The sequence below is a fragment of the Schistocerca serialis genome, chromosome 10, assembly GCF_023864345.2.
Source record: "Schistocerca serialis cubense isolate TAMUIC-IGC-003099 chromosome 10, iqSchSeri2.2, whole genome shotgun sequence".
NCBI lineage: Eukaryota > Metazoa > Arthropoda > Insecta > Orthoptera > Acrididae > Schistocerca > Schistocerca serialis.
Genome location: NC_064647.1, coordinates 246,131,006 through 246,153,017, shown reverse-complemented (window position 1 = coordinate 246,153,017; position 22,012 = coordinate 246,131,006). Strand labels below are relative to the sequence as shown.

At 39.9% G+C, this 22,012-nt stretch overlaps 1 protein-coding gene across 1 annotated transcript in view; it reads right to left on the bottom strand.

The window, feature by feature from the left end:
• Positions 1–912: 912 nt before the first annotated feature.
• The window catches only part of LOC126424810 (acid phosphatase type 7), a 110,847-nt gene continuing 89,747 nt past the window's right edge, over positions 913–22,012 (bottom strand). Inside the window, exon 9 of the mRNA XM_050087601.1 lies at positions 913–1,784. Within this exon, the coding sequence (XP_049943558.1) occupies positions 1,716–1,784 (69 nt within the window). The 3' untranslated portion in view covers positions 913–1,715. The remainder of the gene's footprint in view (positions 1,785–22,012) is intronic.

Sequence of the window (22,012 nt, the reverse complement as noted above, 5' to 3'; positions counted from 1 at the left end):
AACTATCAAAAATTACAAGCAGCCAGAATGGCTGGACAATACTTACCTTCAAGAGGCAAAATTCCAAGTACTGCTGACAGATCCATTTACAAGGTGTAGAAAAAAACTACACCCAGCTTTCAGGAATGAGGTTTGAAAGAAGTGGTGGCTCACTCAGGATCCCATTTTGTGAGGGACTACTTTCCGAGGGAAAGAACACATTACAGCCCAAAGAGATAGGTTTAGTATTTTCTGTTTTAACTTTTTTATATAGGCTGTATTACGAATTTTATCTCCTGGAGGTAATACTGGATAGCTATTTCCTTTCCCTATTATTTCAACAGTTTCTCCATCAATTTCCTATTCCATAATATTTTTAACTTTTGTACATGTGATATTATAGAAAATAAACAAATTGACTAAAGCACAATCTGTCATTGAGAACATATACAACAGGAAAGGTCTCTAATAGCAACAAAATTAAAACATTTACAGAACAAGAAGTAATATGTCGGAATGAAATCACTTTCAAAACAACTAACAGAAAACTGGAGACAGAAAGAAGTATAATAAAAAAGTGCATCAGAAAACTGACCTTGTAGACTAGCTTCCAATGAATCAAATGGAACCAGTAACGCGCATGAGGAGAAAGCAATTCATTTCATTCTTTAGACAGCTAATTAGGACAACACAAAACAAAATGACCACAAGAATTATAGACATTATGGAGCAACAGTGTATCTTTAATCTCCTATTGTAAGTTGTAGTCCCTCATATCCTCATTTATTTTCATAATTCATTAAAGTGAATCTTGACTTTCTTTCAAGATCTGATAGAAAAATAACCCTTTTTCTAAAACAGAATAACCTGATATTAAAATGTTTGATAGGGTAGCACAAGTTTTGTAAACAACATACAAATTAAATACATGTGTTATTTAATAATACACTTTACTGGACAACATATACACAAAATATACTCTGACCACAAAAAGTAACAACAATAGTGGATCACTATTAACAAGGCTACAGATACAACAATACTGAGAACATGCCTGTTTAATAACAGAACACAACAAAATGATCACAGTTCTTATTGGTTCACAGATAACAATGAACTTTCAGTTTCTATTTTCTGGCAGGAGTTATGGGAAAACACTATGGACCTTAAAGCGTTTTCTGGGGGATTCTACAGTACCTGCCCTCCATATATACTGCCTACACCGCAGTCCTTAAATTTGCAATCATTGTACATAGTTTAAGTACCATCACAAAAAAGCCTTAAGAACTGGAATGTATACAATACACTCAATATAGAAAACATGAATCCATATTACATACAGAGAACAGATATTAGAAATTTCACACTTTCAGCAGTATAATTTTGCTAAGTTATTTGTATATTACAGACACCCGTGTAAAATAATATATACCATCTACCATAGGTGTGAATGACAGTAGTGCCATAAATGTCAGACTAATTTTCAGAGAATTTTCAAATGTAAGCTAAAAGTGTTCAACCATGATAAAAATACTAGAAAAATATACCAGGTATTGCTTTCACCTTTAATAGCCACCAAGACAATGCAACAAGTTTCAAAATACCCTATAAAACTATTGAGATGTTATGGCAACAAAAATGTTGATAAATATTGTCACTGTGAACATTCAAGATATTACTGGAATGGATATGCACAAATTTCAATGGGTGGAATGTATTATTCACAGCCAGGAATTTTATCCTGAGCATTCGAACGGACCATGCTCATCTCTGACCAACCACAGGTGGTCAATAACTGCTCCTTCCTGTAAAGATAAAAAGTTTTAGTTTATTGTGTGATAGAGATCATAAATCAAACACTCATACTGAATTAATGAGTAATTTTATTGTTTGTCTTTGTCTACCTTAATTATAAGGAGGAAAAACCAAAGAGAATTCTTACGTCATGTAATTCACACATTAGCAGAAACACAAAAGTATCTTTACCAAAGCAAACATTTGAAGTCTCTTATAAGCTTGAGCCCACAATTATAGATTAGATTTAATTTGCAAACTCATTTTCCTTGCACTAGGTTGTTTTGATTTGAAATGAAAGCTTTACTTCACTGGCAATTAGCTACTTGTGCTCCCTTCAGTATTATCAAGCAACAGCAAAAAAGTTTCAAAAGAGTTATGTAAGAGTCCTTGTTGATGTGTTACAATCCACAAAGCAGTATGAAACATTTATACATAAACAGCACTTTTACATTACCATCAAAGGTCACATTGAGGTGTTTACGGTAATAGGAATTCTACTAATAAAAACAAACAATGGAAACTCCAGGCTGGAGTATCAACAGTATAAGACAAAGCTAAGATTGCTACTTACCATCAAGATGACACGTTAATTTGCAACCAGGTACAACTAAAACACTTAGGCCCTACTCATTAACGTCCGGCCACGGCCTTTATCACAAAAGGAAACACGCACACACTCATTTGCACAAGCATCCCAAAGACAGCAAGGGCAAGTAGGTGTGGGAACTATTGTAAAATCAGCTCACGCACTTGAGGTGGTCACAAGAATAGTGTACAGATGAATGGGAATGAAAGTTGATGAGCAGTTTGGCTTTTAAGAAAGGTAAAGGGAACAGAAAAGTTATACTGATGTGAATTTACCATGGAGGCAAAAGTTAAGAAAGACCATAGTACTTTTTTATAGCTTTTTATGGGTGGGTGGGGGGAGGTAAAGTAGTTGCAGATGTTTGAAATTTTCAAAATTAGGTATAAACTACAGTGAAAGGTGGGTTATATATAATGTGCACATGAACTGCAAGAGAACAACAGAAGGAAGAGCAAGGAATGTGATGCGACAGGTGCAGCATACAAGCAGGTTTGACAGACTCTGCCAAAGGAGTTATCTTAGATGACAGGGTAGGGATGTGGGTAAACTGAAAGGAATTGTCTAGAAATGATCATATAAAGGCGGTATGTGGCATGAGAGTGCCAATTTGGTGGAAACGAGAATGCATCTCATTTTAGAATGCTAGAATAAAGCTAGGGCTACGCAATAGGAAACAGCATTACATGAAAGAGAAAAAGGATGGGAGTAAACATGTTTCAAAAGCCACTCTGCGAGCAGAATGCTATATTAGCCAGACATGATGAAAGATTTAGCCCAACATTTGCTAAATTTGACTGATTAAACACAATAATTGTATTTTACTTACACGTCTAGTTCCATAGGATCAAATTGAGAAGCAACTCTCCAAGGTCATGGAATGTGTCAGTGCATGAAATTAAAACGTAAAAGTAATAACACATAAAATAAAATGTTTATGAACCCAAAAAAAGTCAAGCCACAAGTTTAAGTAAACGCAATCGACAATAACATAAGAATCAACTTAATTTTTCAAGGAACTCTTCAACAGAATAGGAGGAGTGACCCGTTAGGAAACTCTTCAGTTTAGATTTCAAAGTGCATGGATTACTGCTATGATTTTTGAATTCTTGTGGTTGTTGTTGTTGTGGTCTTCAGTCCTGAGACTGGTTTGATGCAGCTCTCCATGCTACTCTATCCTGTGCAAGCTTCTTCATCTCCCAGTACCTACTGCAGCTTACATCCTTCTGAATCTGCTTAGTGTATTCATCTCTTGGTCTCCCTCTACGATTTTTAACCTCCACGCTGCCCTCCAATACCAAATTGGTGATCCCTTGATGCCTCAGAACATGTCCTACCAATCGATCCCTTCTTCTAGTCAAGTTGTGCCACAAGCTCCTCTTCTCCCCAATTCTATTCAATACCTCCTCATTAATTATGTGGTCTACCCATCTAATCTTCAGCACTCTTCTGTAGCACCACATTTCGAAAGCTTCTCTTCTTGTCTAAACTATTTATCATCCACGTTTCACTTCCATACATGGCTACACTCCATACAAATACTTTCAGAAACAACTTCCTGACACTTAAATCTACACTCGATGTTAACAAATTTCTCTTCTTGAGAAACGCTTTCCTTGCCATTACCAGTCTACTTTTTATATCCTCTCTACTTCGACCATCATCAGTTATTTTGCTCCCCAAATAGCAAAACTCCTTTACTACTTTAAGTGTCTCATTTCCTAATCTAATTCCCTCAGCATCATCCGACTTAATTAGACTACATTCCATTATCCTAGTTTTGCTTTTGTTGATCTTTATCTTATATCCTCCTTTCAAGAGACTGTCCATTCCGTTCAACTGCTCTTCCAAGTCCTTTGCTGTCTCTGACAGAATTACAATGTCATCTGCGAACCTCAAAGTTTTTATTTCTTCTCCATGGATTTTAATTCCTACTCCAAATTTTTCTTTTGTTTCCTTTATTGCTTGCTCAATATACAGATTGAATAACATTGGGGATAGGCTACAACCCTGTCTCACTCCCTTCCTAACCACTGCTTCCCTTTCATACCCCTCGACTCTTATAACTGCCATCTGCTTTCTGTACAAATTGTAAATAGCCTTTCGCTCCCTGTATTTTATCCCTGCCACCTTCAGAATTTGAAAGAGAGTATTCCAATCAACATTGTCAAAAGCTTTCTCTAATACTACAAATGCTAGAAACGTAGGTTTGCCTTTCCGTAATCTTTCTTCTAAGATAAGTCGTAGGGTCAGTATTGCCTCACGTGTTCCAAAATTTCTACGGAATCCAAACTGACCTTCCCCGAGGTCGGCTTCTATCAGTTTTTCCATTCGTCTGTAAAGAATTCGCATTAGTATTTTGCAGCTGTGACTTATTAAACTGATAGTTCGGTAATTTTCACATCTGTCAACACCTGCTTTCTTTGGGATTGGAATAATTATATTCTTCTTGAAGTCTGAGGGTATTTCGCCTGTCTCATACATCTTGCTCACCAGATGGTAGAGTTTTGTCAGGACTGTCTCTTCCAAGGCTGTCAGTAGTTCTAATGGAATGTTGTCTACTCCAGGGGCCTTGTTTCAGTGCTCTGTCAAACGCTTCACACAGTATCATATCTCCAATTTCATCTTCATCTACATCCTCTTCCATTTCCATAATATTGTCGTCAAGTACATCGCCCTTGTATAGTCCCTCTATATACTCCTTCCACCTTTCTGCTTTCCCTTCTTTGCTCAGAACTGGGTTTCCATCAAAGATTCTTCTGGTAGCTTATTGAAAATGGATGCAGCAGTATACTGCAGACCTTTCTGCACAAGAATTAAAGAAGTCCGATCCAAATGCAGGTTTGATTTCTGCCGAGTATTAACTCAGTGAAAGCTGCTTACTCTTGGGAATAAGCTGATATTGTTAACAAGAAACAACAGTAAAGAAAAAATATATATTAAGAGGCCAATGTCAAAATACACAGACTAGTGAACAGGGGTCAACAAGAGGTTCGTGACCTTACACCACTTATTGCCCAAACTGCCCGTTTCTGAGATAAAAATATCCTTTTAGAATGGGAAGAGTCACCCCAAAATATAATACCATACGACGTAAGCAAATGAAAATAAGTAAAGTAGACCAATTTTCGTGTTGAACTATCACTTACTTCAGATACCATTCAAATAGTAAAAGTGGTAGCATTAAGGTTCTGAACTATATCCTGAATGTGGGCTTCCCATGACAGTTTACTATCTGTCTGAACAACTACAAGTTTGAACTGTCTGTTCCACTAATCATATGCCCATTTTTTGAAATTAAAACGTTGGTTTTTGTTGAATTGTGTGTTGGTTTTTACAGTTTCTGAAACTTACTGTGATTTAGTGTTAGTTTATTTTCTACAAGCCATGAGCTTATGTCATGAACTGCACTATTTGTAACAGAGCCAATGTTGCACATGGCATCCTTTACTACCACGCTAGTGTTATCAACAAACAGAAATATTTTAGAGTTACCCGTAATACTTAATGGCATATCATTTATATAAATAACGAACAGGAGTGGCCCCAACATTGATACCCGGGGGGAACCCCCATTTGACTGTACCCCACATCACAGCCATTCTCAACAGACTTTTTGCTGTCTTGCTGAAGTAAGAGGTAAACCAATTGTGAGCTACTCCCTGTATTCTGTAATGGCCCAACGTCTGGAACAATATTTTGTGATCAAAAGAATCAAAGGCCTCATTTAAATCAAAAAATATGCCTAGTGTTTGAAACCTTTTGTTTAATCCATCCAGTATCTCAAGAGAAAATAGAATATAGTATTTTCAGTCATTAAATCACTTTGAAAGCCAAACTGTACACTTGATAGAAAATTATGTGATATAAAATGCTAAATTATCCTTACATACAAAGCCTTTTCAATAACTTTAGCAAACAATGATGGCATAGAAATTTGTATACATTATCACTTTCTCCATTTTTATAAAGCGGCTTTACTACTGAGTACTTTAATCGTTCAGGAACCTGACCATTCTTAAAGGAGGAATTACAAATATTTCTAGGTACAGGGCTAACATGTGCATCACAGTACTTTAATATTCTGCTAGGCACTCCATCACGTCCATGAGAGTCATTAGTCTTCAGTGATTTAACTACTGACTCAGTCTCGACCTTGTCAGTGAGGAGTATTTCAGACATCTCAAAAAGGCATTTTCCAAGATAGTTATATGATTCTCTGTAGAAATTAAGTTTTTATTTAATTCACCAGCAATGCTCAGAAAATGACTGTTAAATACTGGACACACATCTGACTTATCAGTAACAAGAATGTTTAAACTATGGACTGACTTTATATCATTGACCTTGTGCTGCTGACCAGACACTTCCTTCACAACTGACCACATGGTTTCAATTTTATCCTGTGAATTAGCTATTGCATTTGCATACCACATACTCTTTGGCTGCCTAATAACCTTTATAACCACCTTACAATACTGTTTGTAATGGGCTACCGTAGCTTGATTGTGACTGCTTCTAAACTTTGTTATTGCTCCTTCTTTGTTCTACAGGGTATCCTTATCCCACTAGTCAGCCACTCAGGCTGCCTCTTGAGCTAGTAACACATTTAGAATGTTTTAGCAGAAAGCAACTCTCAAAGAGCACTATAAATGTCCTGCTGCTCTTGTTTCTTAATGAGGTTTAAAAACTCTCTATTGCCATTGGATTAGCTTTCCTACATAGTTTGTAATTACATGTGACATTTGTTTGAGTACAAAAGCCTTTTAGTGTCAAAATTTGTGCATCATGGTCTGAAAGACAATTCACCCTTTCATTAACAGAATGCCCATCTAGTAATGAAGAATGAATAAAAATATTGTCGATGGTTGTGCTACTGTTCCCCTGCACCCTAGTTGGGAAAAAACATGATCTGCATCAGATCATATGAGTTTAGGAGATCTACCAACATCCTTTTTCTTGCACAATCATATACAAAATTAATACTGAAGTCACCACATATAACTAATTTTTAGTACTTCCTGTAAGTGAACTTACAACCTTCTCTAGCTTGAGCAGAGTTAGGGGACCTATAAACAACAACAATTAGAAGTTAATAGTTTCATTAAATTCAACTGCCCCTGCACAACATTTAAATATCTGTTCAATGCAGTGCCATGATATGTCTATGGACTCAAACAGAATACTGTTTTTTTTTATGTACATTGCCACTGCCCCGCTCTGCAAGGAACTCCATGAAAACCAGCCAGCTAATCTGTATCCTGGTAAAGGAAGCCTCTCAATTGTCAAATTATTTAAGTGGTGTAGTGATATATCACTAATGTCAGGGTCAACATCTATAAGCAGTTCACTAACTTATCTCTAATACCTCTTATATTTTTAGGAAATATGTTAATTCCTTCACTACTTGGATACCTGACACCCTCTGAAGCTGATTCCTTAGTTAGAGGGACTTCCTTTAATCAGTTATAACTATCAGCTGGCTTCAATCTAAAAAAGGTGCAGCTCCAACACCAAATACTGCTGGAATTTTTCCACGAGTGGTCCCACTACATTGTCACCTATAAGCTTTGCCAGACTCCCCTTCCCCATATCTACTGAGCTGCAGGCATGCCTAGTGAAACCTGATCTACTGATAGACTCAACTAAATCCCAAAGTAGATGCCCCAGGAGAAAAAGGACACCACCTAAAAGTTGGGAGTCCCAATCCAGACTGATACACACAGTGAACCTGAACTTCAACAACAAAGTAACGAAGGCTGTTCAGATATTTTCTGAGTATTTCTGTATGAAGGACTCATGGCTTGTTAGGCTGTGACAGGATTTAATTTAATTTAATTTCTTAGCCCTTTTAACTTTGTATCTATACTGCAACCCAAGTATCTGCACAACAGCATATATCTCAACAGTATGTGCTGTATGCCTTGTCTTGTCTGGAAACTTCTCACAGTATTCGCTGTTATCAATGGTAGCATGAAGGCCAATGGCCAAAAGCTTTGATAGTGAGAGTCTTTTTGTTGTGCCTATCTGCGACTCAGCATCTCCGCTATATGGTGAGTAGCGACTTTCCTGCTCATAATACTGTTACATTCCATCCAGGATTTTCCATTGTTTGATTCAAACTAGAGTCTTAGTTCACACCTTACAGTATTTTAGAATGATAGTTTTCAGATAATAGCTTGTTAACCCTCTGTTTGAAGGGTTTAGAGTTGCTAATGAAGTTTTGGCAGAGTAAAGCAAAACAAATTATGCATCTCTTAATTTTCATCAACTTCCTTGGTAGAACATCCAAATTTAAGTATACAACCTAGAGCCAGACTAGGACAGGAAGCAGCAGACAACAATGTGGTCACTCTTAATGTTACACAAAATCACATCATTAACAGAGTGGTGGTGGTGGTGGTGGTGGTGGTGGTGGTTAGTGTTCAACGTCCTGGCGACAACGAGGTCATTAGAGACGGAGCGCAAGCTCGGGTGAGGGAAGGATTGGGAAGGAAATCGGCCGTGCCCTTTCAAAGGAACCATCCCGGCATTTGCCTGAAACAATTTAGGGAAATCACGGAAAACCTCAATAAGGATGGCCGGAGACGGGATTGAACCGTCGTCCTCCCGAATGCTAACCACTTAAGAAAGTGCCAGGAAGGGAAACTCGCCCAATACATCTAAGAAATGAGCTCATAAAATCCATCTTATACAACTCTGGGAAAATAATTTGAATTACAAGTATCACAAATTGATATGCCATACAAACATTGCACAAGTCCTGTGTCAAATTTGCAGTGTATAGGTGAATCCCACACCTAACTGGAATTAGTAGATGATTAATCTCATGGTGAAATCTTGCCATGGGAACTTTGTGGTTAGAAGTACCTCTCTACTTCATTCATGTGTGCAGAAATACTCTCATATTCTAGAAATTTCCACCTTCAATGCTTCCTAAGGGAATACACATGAAGTTCTTGGGTCCTCCCTCTGTCAAATCACACAGCAGCAATATTGCAAAATTTATACACAGATAAGCTGCTCAGTATTTTCATTCAGTGACAGGTGGGAGGAGCGGAAGGAAGACTTGTTTGTGTTGCATCAGTTTAATTAAGAGTGTCACAGTGAGGTCTCTCAAAGGATTTCAGGATTTTCCTTATCGTGTGCCAACACCCGAGATATTGGACGATGTTTGCGACAGAAGAAAAAGCTGATTACAGGCAAACTTTAACAAATCAGCAATCAGTAAGAAATACAAACTATATAAAGAAACGTTTCTGACAAAGACTTTGGTAGGGTCAATTCTCCAGTTTTGGCCACTACCACATTTATGCCCACTTTGATGTAATTAATGAATTTTTAAGATTGTTTTCAATACCAGAAAGTCTTAAAATAGCTTATTATAAACAACACGAAATATACTACTCAAACAAATAGTGGAAAATCCAGGATGGAATGTAACAATATATAAAAAGGATAGCTGCTAATAACCATACAGTGGAGATGCTGAGTCACAGGAGGGCACACCAAAACTGTTCGAAAGTTAGCTTTCGGCCAACAAGGCCTTTGTCAAAAGCAGACAACACACACACACACACACACACACACACACACACACACACACACACAAATGACCACATACCCTGGCAGCTAGAGCCAGACTGTGACCAGCGGGGCATTATGGGAGAGGCAACCAGGTGAGGGTAAGGACGACACTGGGGCATGGAGGGAGAAGGATAGCAGGGTAGGGGTTGCGGAGGGTGCTGTTGGGAGTGTGCAGGGACAAGGTGGAGACAAGGGCAGCTAGATGCAGTTGGGAGGTTAAATGGAGGGCTGGGGACCGGGTCGGAGAGGGGGGGAGGGGGGCAGAAGAGGAGAGAAGTAAAAAGACCGGTAGCGTTGGTGGAATGAGGGCTGTGTAATGCTGGAATGGGAACAGGGAAGGGGCTGGATGGGTAAGGACACTGACTAACAAAAGTTCAGGCCAGGAGGGTTATGGGAACATAGGATATGTTTCAGGGAGAGTTCCCACCCGCACAATTCAGAAGAGCTGGTGTTGGTGGGAAGGATCCAAATGGCACAGGCTGTGAGGCAGTCACTGAAGTGAAGGACGCCATGTTGGGCCGCGTGGTCAGTAGTAAGGTGGTCCAGTTGTTGCTTGGCCACAGTTTGTTAGTGGCGATTCATGCGGATGAAGAACTTGTTGGTTCTCATGCCCGTGTAGAATGCAGCAAAGTAGCTGCAGTTCAGCTTCTATATCACATGATTGGTTTCACAGGTAGCCCTGCCTTTGAAGGGGTAGGTGAAGTTTGTGACAGGATTCGAATAGGTGGTGGTAGGAGGATGTATGGCACACATCTTGCATCTAGTTCTATTACACAGATATGAGCCACGAGGCAAGGGGCTGGGAGCAGGGGTTGTGTAGGGATGGACGAGGATACTGTGAAGGTTCGGTGGGCAGTGTAACACCGATGTGGGAGGAGTGAGAAGGATAGTGGGCAGGACATTTTTCACTTCACAGCATGACGAGAGGTAGTCAAAACCCTGGCAGAGAATGTAATTCAGTTGCTCCCACTCTAGGTGATGAGTCATGAGAGGAATGCTCCTCTGTGGCCAGACGGGGGGCTTTGGTAGTTGGTGAGTTACTGGAAAAATAAGGCACAGGAGGACTGCTTTTATACAAGGGTGGGAGGGCAATTAAGATCTGCAAGGGCCTCAGTGAGACCCTCTGTATACCTTGAGAGGGACCACTCGTCACTACAGGTGGGACCACGGGTGGCTAGGCTGTATGGAAGGGACTTCTTGGTATGGAACAAGTGGCAGCTGTCAAAGTTGAGGTATGGCTGGTGGTTGGTAGGTTTGATTGGACAGAGGTGCTGTTATAGCCAACTTTGAGGTGGAGGTCAGTATTGAGGAAGGTGGCTTAATGGGTTAAGTAGGAGCAGGTGAAGCAACTAGAGAAGGTCTTGATTTTCTGGAGGAATGTGCTTGGGGTATCCTCACCCTTGATCCAGATTGCAAAGATGTTACCAATAAAGCTGAACCAAGTGAGCGGTTTGGGATTCTGGGTGTTTAGGAAGACTTCCTTTAGATAGCCCATTAATAGGTTGGTATAGTTGTGCAAAATCAAATCAATCAGGCCCAAATCTCCTTACTACACATTCTCTCCATCCGTAAAATTCTCTTGCTATGCAATCCTAAATTCCTGTATCCTATAACACACATTGAAAGAGTTGCCCTCCAGGAACTACAGCAACAAGACAATGCCACCTTAAAAAAACTCTCCAACCTGCTCACTTCCTACTCCTGCCTTGGACTACCACTGTATGCCACCTCTACAACAACCACCAAACCTCCCCCATGTCCCTGACAAACCCTGTCTCTCGGACCTACTACACTTACACCAGCCTCCAAAATTCCCTCCCACCACCACACAGAATCCAGAACTCAGACAGACCCAAAACAGCCATGAACCTTTCCTCCAAAAGCCTTAGCCCTGCAGAAGTATCAGTCCTTTCCAAAAGCCTCACCTTTCGCCCCACACCAAAATTCAATCAAGCAGGAGTTGTTAGACCTTCTCCCAGACACTGCAGTGGAAACACTTTTTTTTCCCCACCAGCACTACCAATCAGACTCAACTGAAGACCAATGTTGAACCCTGCCTGACTCAGTTCACTCCATCCAACCGTGTTCCACCTCCACTGTCACCAAATCATCCTCTGTTAACTTTCCAGAATTTCTTAACCTCTAACCTCACTCACCATCATTCCAAAAATCCCTCAACATGCAAACTAACCTTACATCTGCAGAAAGATCTGCAATCCACCACCTAAAAACTGGTCCTGACCTTATAACCATACCCGCTGAAAAAGGTTCCACCACTGTTGCATTGAACCGCAAGGATTAAAATGGCGGAAGGAGTCCGCAAGTTGTCAGATACATCCAACTACAAACCCTGCCACAGCGACTCCATTCCAGAAATCCATCAGGATCTCCAGTCTCTCCTCAAATCCTTAGACCCATCCCAGAATCTCTCCCAGGAGTCCACCTCTCTCCTCACCCCTTCCACTCCCCGCACTCCTAACTTCAACACGCTTCCTGAAGTCCATAAACCCAACCAACCAGGATGCCCCGTTGCAACCGGTTACTGTACCCCACTGAGAGAATCTCTGCTCTCATAGACCAACACCTTCAGCCCGTTACACGCAGCCTGCCCTCCTACATAAAAGGCACCAACCAGTTCTGCCACTGACTCTCCACAGTTCCTGTCCCTTTACCACAGAGTGCCTTGCCTTGCTTGTCACTATCGATGCCTCCTTCCTTTACCCTAACATCCCTAATGCCGTCCACAGCTTGTAGTCTAGTGGCTATTGTTGCTGCCTCTGGATCACGGGGTGCCAGGTTCGATTCCCAGCCAGGTTGGGGATTTTTCTCTTCCCGGGGACTGGATGTTTCTGTTGCCGTCATCATCATAATTTGTGACAATGACAAGATTGGACTTTGTAAAGAATTGGGACTTTGTATGGGTGCTGATGACTGTGCAGTTGAGTGCCCCACAAACCAATCATCATCATCATCATCATCTCTAACACGCCCATGGCCTTACCGCTATTGAACACTACCTTTCCCAAAGCCCAATGGATTATAAACTAACCATCTCCTTCCTAACCACCATGACCAATTATATCCTCACCCACAATCACTTCTCCTTTGAAGGTATTACCTACAAACAAATCCAGAGTATGGCTATGGGTACCCACATGGCACTGTCCAACACCAACCTATTCATGTGCTATCTAGAGGAATCCTTCCTAAACAGCCAGAACACCAAACCCCTCACCTGGTTCAGATTTATTGACGACACCATCATGATCTGGACAGAGGGTGAGGACACCCTATCCACATTCCTCCAGAACCTAAACACCTTCTCCACATTTGCTTCACCTGCACCTACTCAACCCATCAAGTCACCTTCTTTGATGTCGACCTCCACCTCAAAGATGGCTATATCAGTACCTCTATCCATATCAAACCTACCTACCAACCACCAGCAGCAATACCTCCACTTCGACAGATGCCACCCATTCCATACCAAGAAGTCCCTTCGATACAGCCTAGCCACCCATAGCCGTCACATCTGTATTGATGAGCAGTCCCTCTTGAAATATACCGACAGTCTCACTGAGGACTTTGCAAATCATAATTACCCTTCCAACCTTATACAAAAACAGATCTCCCATGCCTTATTTTCCAGTCATCCACCACCTTCCAAAGTCCCATTGTGTGGCCACAGACGAGCATTTCCCTCGTGACTTACAAGGGAACCTCCCCATCGCACCCCCCTCAGATTTCGTTATAAGTTGGCACAGTGGATAGGCCTTGAAAAACTGAACACAGATCAATTGAGAAAACAGGAAGAAGTTGTGTGGAACTATGAAAAAAATAAGCAAAATATACAAACTGATTAGTCCATGCGCAAGATAGGCAACATCAAGGATAGTGTGAGCTCAGGAGCGCTGTGGTCCCGTGGTTAGCGTGAGCAGTTGCGGAACGAGAGGTCCTTGGTTCAAGTCTTCCCTCGAGTGGAAAGTTTACTTTCTTTATTTTCGCAAAGTTATGATCTGTCCATTCGTTCATTGACGTCGCTGTTCACTGTAATAAGTTTAGTGTCTGTGTTTTGCGACTGCACCGCAAAACCGTACGATTAGTAGACGAAAGGATATGCCTCTCCAATGGGAACTGAAAACATTTGATTGCAAGGTCATAGGTCAACCGATTCCTCCACAGGAAAACACATCTGATAGTTAAAACCGGACTGATCTGCGTTGATAATATATGCATCTTTATACTGTTGGAATCTGACGTTAGTTTCTGTAACAAACGTCTTGGAACACTCTAGAAGTTATTCCAGTTTATTAGCGTAGTTCTTGCTTACATATTTCGTAATCTTCCTGCTCGTAATTTTGTATTTTCTTTTGAACATGACAAGCCAATGAGATGAAGCCTTGAAGTCCAGGCCGATTTGTTTAGCGTAATGCAATCCCCAAATCTGTAGATCTGTATCATGCACTACACTCAATTCATTTCTGGCTTTAATAAATTGTCGGTATACATGGTTTTCTAGTTCACTGAACTTCTGTCTTTGGGTTCCACCTTGTTCCGCGACTTCTTTGCAATATTTAATTGTGCTTTTTTTCCTCCAGCCCTTTAAATTTCTTAAATTTATTTGTTACTTCACTCCATAATCTATATATGCGTCTTTCAATTGGTTTGGACAGTAACCTGTATTGGAGCATTTCCTTCATGTAACCCAAAGAAATACCATCAGACTGAAGTCACAGATTTCCTCTTTGTGTTCTTTGTACGGATCGTCAACAATCTCATGATCTGGTACATACAGACCCACAGCAATCAGCAAGGTATCGTCATCACCACATGTACTGTTTATCAACAAATGTAGGAAATAATCATACAAATGTTCGACAATCATTCGATCCCTTAAAGAACTTTCCAATTCCTTACAGTTCGGAAAATATTCATTGACCTTGTTATTGAAGTCGCAAGCTATATTTGCTGGATTCATATTGCCCACAGAATACATCTCACGTATTTAATGCACTCTAGTCCAAAGTAGCGAACAGTGAACTGCCAGCCAGGGAGCCTCATTAGCAGGAATACTCTCTCTTCTGTGTGATGTAGTCAACTGACGTCGTGTGTTTCGATGTTTGTTTAGGTGTAGTGTCCCCAAACTACGGCGCAGTTGCCTCACATTGGAAGGACGGACAGACAGATAATAATTGTCTGAAAATAAAAAATTAAACTTTTCACTTGAGGGAAGACTTGAACCAAGGACCTCTCGTTCCGCAGCTGCTCACGCTAACCACGGGACCATGGCACTCCTGAGCTCACACTATCCTTGATGTTGCCTATCTTGCACATGGACCACTCAGTTTGTATATTTTGCTTATTTTTTTCATAGTTCCACACAACTTTTTCTCAATTGATCTGTGTTCAGTTTTTCAAGGCCTATCCACTGTGCCAACTTATAACTAAATCTGAGGGGGGGTGCAATGGGGAGGTTCCCTTGTTAGTATCACCCAGGACCGGAGAAATTGAATTACGTTCTCAGCCAGGGTTCTGACTATCTCTCGTTGTGCCATGAGGTGGGGAATGTCCTACCCACTATCCTTCCCACTCTTCCCACAGTGGTATTCCATAGCCCACCGAACCTACAAAATATCCTCACCCATCCCTACACAATGCCTGCTACCAGCACCTTGCCTCATGGCTCATATCCCTGTAATAGACCTAGATGCAAGACCTGTCTCACACAACCTCCCACTACCACCTACTCCAGTCCAGTCACAAACATCACCTATCCCATCACAGGCGGGGCTGCCTGTGAAACCAGTCATGTGATCTACAAGCTAAGCTGCAACCACTGTGCTGCATTCTAGGTGGGCATGACAACCAACAGGCTGTCTGTTCAGATGAAAGGCCATCAGCAAACAGCGGCCCAGAAACAACTGGACCACCTTACTGCTGAGCACGCGGCCCAACATGACGTCCTTCACTTCAGTGGCTGTCTCACAGTCTGTACCCTCTGGATCCTTCCCACCAACACCAGCTCTTCTGAATTGCGCAGGTGGGAACTCTCCCTGTGATATATCCTACATTCCTGTAACCCTCCTGGCCTCAACCTTCATTAGTCATCGTTCTTACCCATTCAGCCGCTTTCCTGTTCCCATTTCAGTACCACACAGCCCTCATCCCACTAAACAACAAGTCTTTTTACTTCTCTCCTTTTCCGCTAACCCTCCACTCCTCTCCTTTTCCGCTCCCCCTCTCCTCCACCCTCCACCTAACCCCTCGACTGCACCTAGCTGCCCCACTCTCCATCTCGTCCCAGCATGCTCCGAGCAGCACTTTGCCGTCCCTGACATCTACCGTGCTATCCCTCCCTCTCCCCGCCCCAGCCTCCTCCTTCCCCCCACCTGATTGCCTCTCCCTTAATGCCCTGCTGCTCACAGTCTTGCTCTAACTGCCAGGGACTACGGTCATGTGTGTGCTAGTTGCATTTGCGTGAGTGTGTGTATGTATGTTTTCTACTTTTGACAAAAGGCTAGTTAGCTTTCGGCCAACTTTTCGACAGTCTTTTGGTTGGGCTTTTCTGTGACTCAGCATCTTTTCTACATGGTATCAACAATCCTTTTCATATACTACTTAATTAATTATAGGAGCATTTCTCTCTGTTCTTGTTTGGAGTCATAATTTTGTGAAAAGGTCTGTGATGAAGAAATTGAGTGTCATAGAGTTTTTCTTTAAGCAAATGCATAATCAGTTTCTCATATTCTACACTTTTAAATAAAACATCAGAAGAAACAATCTGTTAAGAGGTAAGGATAAATATTATAGTTTCATTTGTTAGAAGTTAAATATCATATAACCAAAAATTCATACCATTAACTTCTACGGCCAGTAACAGATCCATATCCGATTCCTTGCTACGGCCGTCCTTGTGGCCGTAAATACAAACATATACGACAGCTGGTTGAAAAGTTTCTAGCCCCAGACAGCTACCATAATGTCTCAGACAAACAACACAATCTACTTTTATGGTGACCCTTCGCAGGAATGCAAGTCAAGTTTCGCAGCTCCAGTTTCGTTAGTTTTGTCACTAGGATGTGTAGTATACCATAGTGTAAGCAAAATGGCGAATACCAAAAGAATCAAGAACCGTGTTGTGATTGAATATCTTCATTTGTAGGAAATGATGCCCAAGGAAATTGTGGAGGACATGAGGAGTACACTTAAGGACAGTGATCTGTCTTATGCGGCTGGGTGTCTGACTTTGAACGTGGAATAATGTGGGTGGAAGATGTGCCAAGGAGCGGAAGACCTGTCACCATTGCCACTGATGAAACAGTGACTGCAATTCACAGTACGATTTTGAAGGATCATTGAACAATATGGCAGCACATTGAAACCACGTCTAAAATCTCCCATGGGTGTGCTCGTGACATTGTTGTGGATATTGTGGGAATGTGAAAAGTTTCATCTTGGTGGGTCCCAAAAGACTTGAATGCAGATCAGATACAAGAGTGTGTGCAATGTTGTGAAGAAATCATCTGCCAATCTGAAGCATATGAAGTTGGCCTTCTTGCAAAGTATGTGACAATGGGCGTTACGTGGGTTCACCACTTCGATCCTAAGACAAAACAACAGTCACGACAATGGAAACATCCTTCACCCCCTACCCCAAAAAAATTTCAAATTACTTGCAAAAGGGTGTAACTATCAATGCACCATACTATTGCACTCTTCTGTGCAGCTTGAGAGAAGAAATAAAGAAAAAAAAAGGCATTGAAAATTGGTGCATGGAGTTCTTTTGCATCAGGACAACGCACTGGTGCACAAAGTCCTCGCCACACTGGAAACTGTGGGTTAGAATTGTTACATCATCCGTCACATTCTCCAGATCTGGCTCCATCAGACTTTTTTCTTGTCCCAAACCTAATCTTGTAGAACAAAGTGGCAATTATATCAAAACGTTAGAAACAGTCAAAATCTAAATGCAGCAGCCCATTACAAACAGTATTGTAAGGAGCTTAAAAAAGTTATTAGGAAGGCAAAAAGGATGTGGTATGCAGATAGAATAGCTAAGTCTCAGGATAAAATTAAAACCATATGGTCAGTCGTAAAGGAAGTGGCTGGTCTGCAGAGACAGGTCGAGGATATAGAATCAGTGCGTAGTGGGAATGTCCGTGTTACTGATAAGTCGCATGTATGTACAGTACTTAATAATCACTTTCTGGATATAGCAGGTGAACTGAATAGAAACCTAGTCCTAACAGGGAATCATATAGCGCTCTTAGAAAAAAGTGTTCCGAGACTGTTACCTGAAATGCTCCTCCATGATACTGACAAGAGGGAGATTGAGTTAATAATTAAATCACTAAAGACCAAGAACTCTCATGGATATGACGGGGTATCTAGCAGAATACTGAAGTATTGTTCCACGTATGTTAGCTCAGTACTTAGCCATATCTGTAACTTTTCCTTTAGGAGTGGTCGGTTTCCTGACCGATTAAAGTACTCGGTAGTGAAGCCACTTTATAAAAAGGGAGACAGGGATAATGTTGACAATTATAGACCTATTTCTATGCCATCGGTGTTTGCTAAAGTTATCGAGAGGGTTGTATATACAAGGTTACTGCAGCATTTAAATTCACATAATTTGCTGTCAAATGTACAGTTTGGTTTTAGAAATGGCTTAACAACTGAAAATGCTATAGTCTCTTTTCTCTGTGAGGTTTTGGACGGATTAAATAAAAGGTTGCGAACGTTAGGTGTTTTCTTTGATTTAACGAAGGCTTTTGACTGTGTTGACCACAAAATATTACTGCAGAAGTTGGAACATTATGGAGTAAGGGGAGTAGCTTACAATTGGTTCGCCTCCTACTTTAAGAACAGAAAGCAGAAGGTAATCCTCCGCAATATTGAGAGTGGTAATGATGTTCAGTCCCAATGGGGCACTGTTAAATGGGGCGTTCCCCAAGGGTCGGTGCTGGGGCCACTGCTGTTTCTTATTTATGTAAATGATATGCCTTCTAGTATTACAGGTGATTCAAAAATATTTCTGTTTGCTGATGACACCAACTTGGTAGTGAAGGATCTTGTGTGTAATATTGAAACATTATCAAATAATGTAGTTCATGATATAAGTTCGTGGCTTGTGGAAAATAATTTGATGCTAAATCACAGTAAGACTCAGTTTTTACAGTTTCTAACCCACAATTCAACAAGAACTGACATTTTAATCAGACAGAATGGGCATGTTATAAGCGAGACGGAACAGTTCAAGTTCCTAGGCGTACGGATAGATAGTAAGCTGTTGTGGAAAGCCCATGTTCAGGATCTTGTTCAGAAACTAAATGCCGCTTTATTTACCATTAGAACAGTATCTGAAATAAGTGACATTTCAACACGAAAAGTAGTATACTTCGCATATTTTCATACGCTTATGTCATATGGTATTATTTTTTGGGGTAATTCTTCTGATTCAAAAAGGGTATTTTTGGCTCAAAAACGGGCTGTTCGAGCTATGTATGGTGTAAGTTCGAAAACCTCTTGTCGACCCCTATTCAATAGTCTGGGAATTTTGACATTGCCCTCACAGTATGTATTTTCTTTAATGTCGTTTGTTGTTAGCAATATTAGCTTATTCCCAAGAGTTAGCAGCTTTCACTCAGTTAATACTAGGCAGAAATCAAATCTGCATGTGGAATGCACTTCCTTGACTCTTGTGCAGAAAGGAGTGCAGTATTCTGCTGCATCCATTTTCAATAAGCTACCACAAGAACTCAAAAATCTTAGCAGTAGCCCAACACTTTTAAGTCTAAACTGAAGAGTTTCCTCATGGCTCACTCCTTCTATTCTGTCGAGGAGCTCCTGGAAGAGCTAAAAAATTAAGCAAATTCCAGTGTTACATTCTTGATTTTCTTTATTTAAACTAACGACTTGTCGCCTGAATATGTTTCTTATATTTCATTTTATCTGTTTCTACAATCGTGTTATAATTTCATGTATTGACTCGTTCCATGACCATGGAGACTTCTCCTAAATGTGGTCCCACCGAAAAATAAATAAATAAATAAAAAATACCTCAAAGGATGACAATTTGACAATGATATGCAGTGACAATGCTTTGTTGACCTTGAAATTGAAGACCTTCTATTTGAATGGTTTGCAGAAGTTATCTGACTGTGCCCGCAAATGTATTAGTGTACATGGGTATTATACTGAAAAATAAATTGGTATTACAAAATTTCTATCATTCTTTTATTTCTTAGGTTAGAAACTTTTTGACCGCCCCTCGTAAGTGTCCTGCTTTGTTCACTTTTAGAATTATCTATAATACAGATTTGGTCTGGATTCTAGCTATGCTTATTTTATTTCAGTAGGCTTATTTAAAATATTTCTGGTAATTTTTATATTACTAACAGTCTTTCTTGAACATTTCATATTAATTACCTATCCATATAATACAGTAAAACATGAAATACAAATTATGAAAATATAACATTTTTTAACTCAAGATTTTTGAGTCATGTCACACTAAGACTAAGATACTTCAGTATTCTCCTAGCAAAGTTAAAAATGCACTGGGGGCTATTGTTGAGGGAATGAAGGTTGTTAATGCAAGCAAGTTTGACATTATTCCAACAACATTAAGAATTCAAATTTATGGCCTATCTCCACTAAAATCTACAGGGCTTGTCACCCACATTCTCTCTTAAGGGGTTGATGGACTTGGTTCTGGACTGCTCCAACATGGGGTTTCTAGCTGCTAAGGAAAATCTAAGTGCATCTACAGAAAAACTTATTGAAATGCGTGTCTGTGAAGTTCTAAGGCTGTATTGCACATTATGAACCTGGAAAAAAAGTGATGTCACATCTGTCCCTTGACACAAAATTTTCTCACAAAAAGATGTTGAATGTGGGGCCCAATTCTATATTCTCAGGGAAGAAAAATAAGAAATTGGTTCCAGGAAGTATTTGTAACACTGAATGATAAGGATATGTCAATTGATAGTAACAGTTTTAATATGGATGAAACCTCTTTTTTCTGGTTCCTAAAGTGGAATAAATCATACATTTTTCTGAGCCAATCATTACAATACTTCTTATTAATGATTTTCTGTCCCACTAAATTTCTGTAACTTGTATCTACTTTATGCATGTTTGTATCTGTTTGTAAAAAAAAAAAAAAAAAAAAAAAAAAAAAAAAAAAAAAAAAAAAAAAAAAAAAAAAAACACTTTCTAGCACATTGATTCTGGAATTTAAAGCCCCAGTTTTATAACAATATATAGTGGCCAAAAATGAGGAAATTACTTGCCATAGCTAGAATTCATGTGGCCAAAACTGGGAAAATACACCATTTCATATTCAATACTTTTTTTTTTTTTTTTTTTTTTTTTTTTTTTTTTTTTTTTTTTTTTTTTTTTTTTTTTTTATAAAACTTAGAACATCTGTTCCTACATTATTGTAATGTAAAGACTTTGAAACAACAGACAAAAAAGATTTGAAATAATTTGTAAACATTTTCTTATAGTGAACATATACGGGTGTATATGAAAACAACAAGGGGGGGGGGGGGGGGGGGAAATCCAGATTTCCTGGTTAAAAAACACTTCTTCGCTGAGTGAAAATACACTTTTTCCGTGTTAAGTGACAGTATATTTTCTCTTGGAATGGTAAAACTTATCAATCCTTTGAATGATTAATGTTTTATACACCAGCGTAGAACTTCCCAACACTAAGGCAAAGATTTCACATAATACTGGTCTCGAAGATAAACTACAAGAGAAGCTAAACTTCCACATATAACACTGATCTCTCTTTGTGTGCATTACGCTTTAAGATACATAGCACAAGTGTGCCATTAAAATTTAAAATGATGGCATAAATGTCTGGTCTCCTAATTCTTCTAAGTGGCTGGTCCTCAAGGTGTTGAGTTATAAACAAGAGTCAAATGCTTTGCGATTTAAGAAATTCATCGCACATTCTCACAAGTAGCGCAATTCATCTTGCGTAAAAGGAAATTTACTTTGAAAGTAATGCTTTTCAAACTGCCATTCGCAATACTTTCCTCCGAGCCCTGTTAGAAA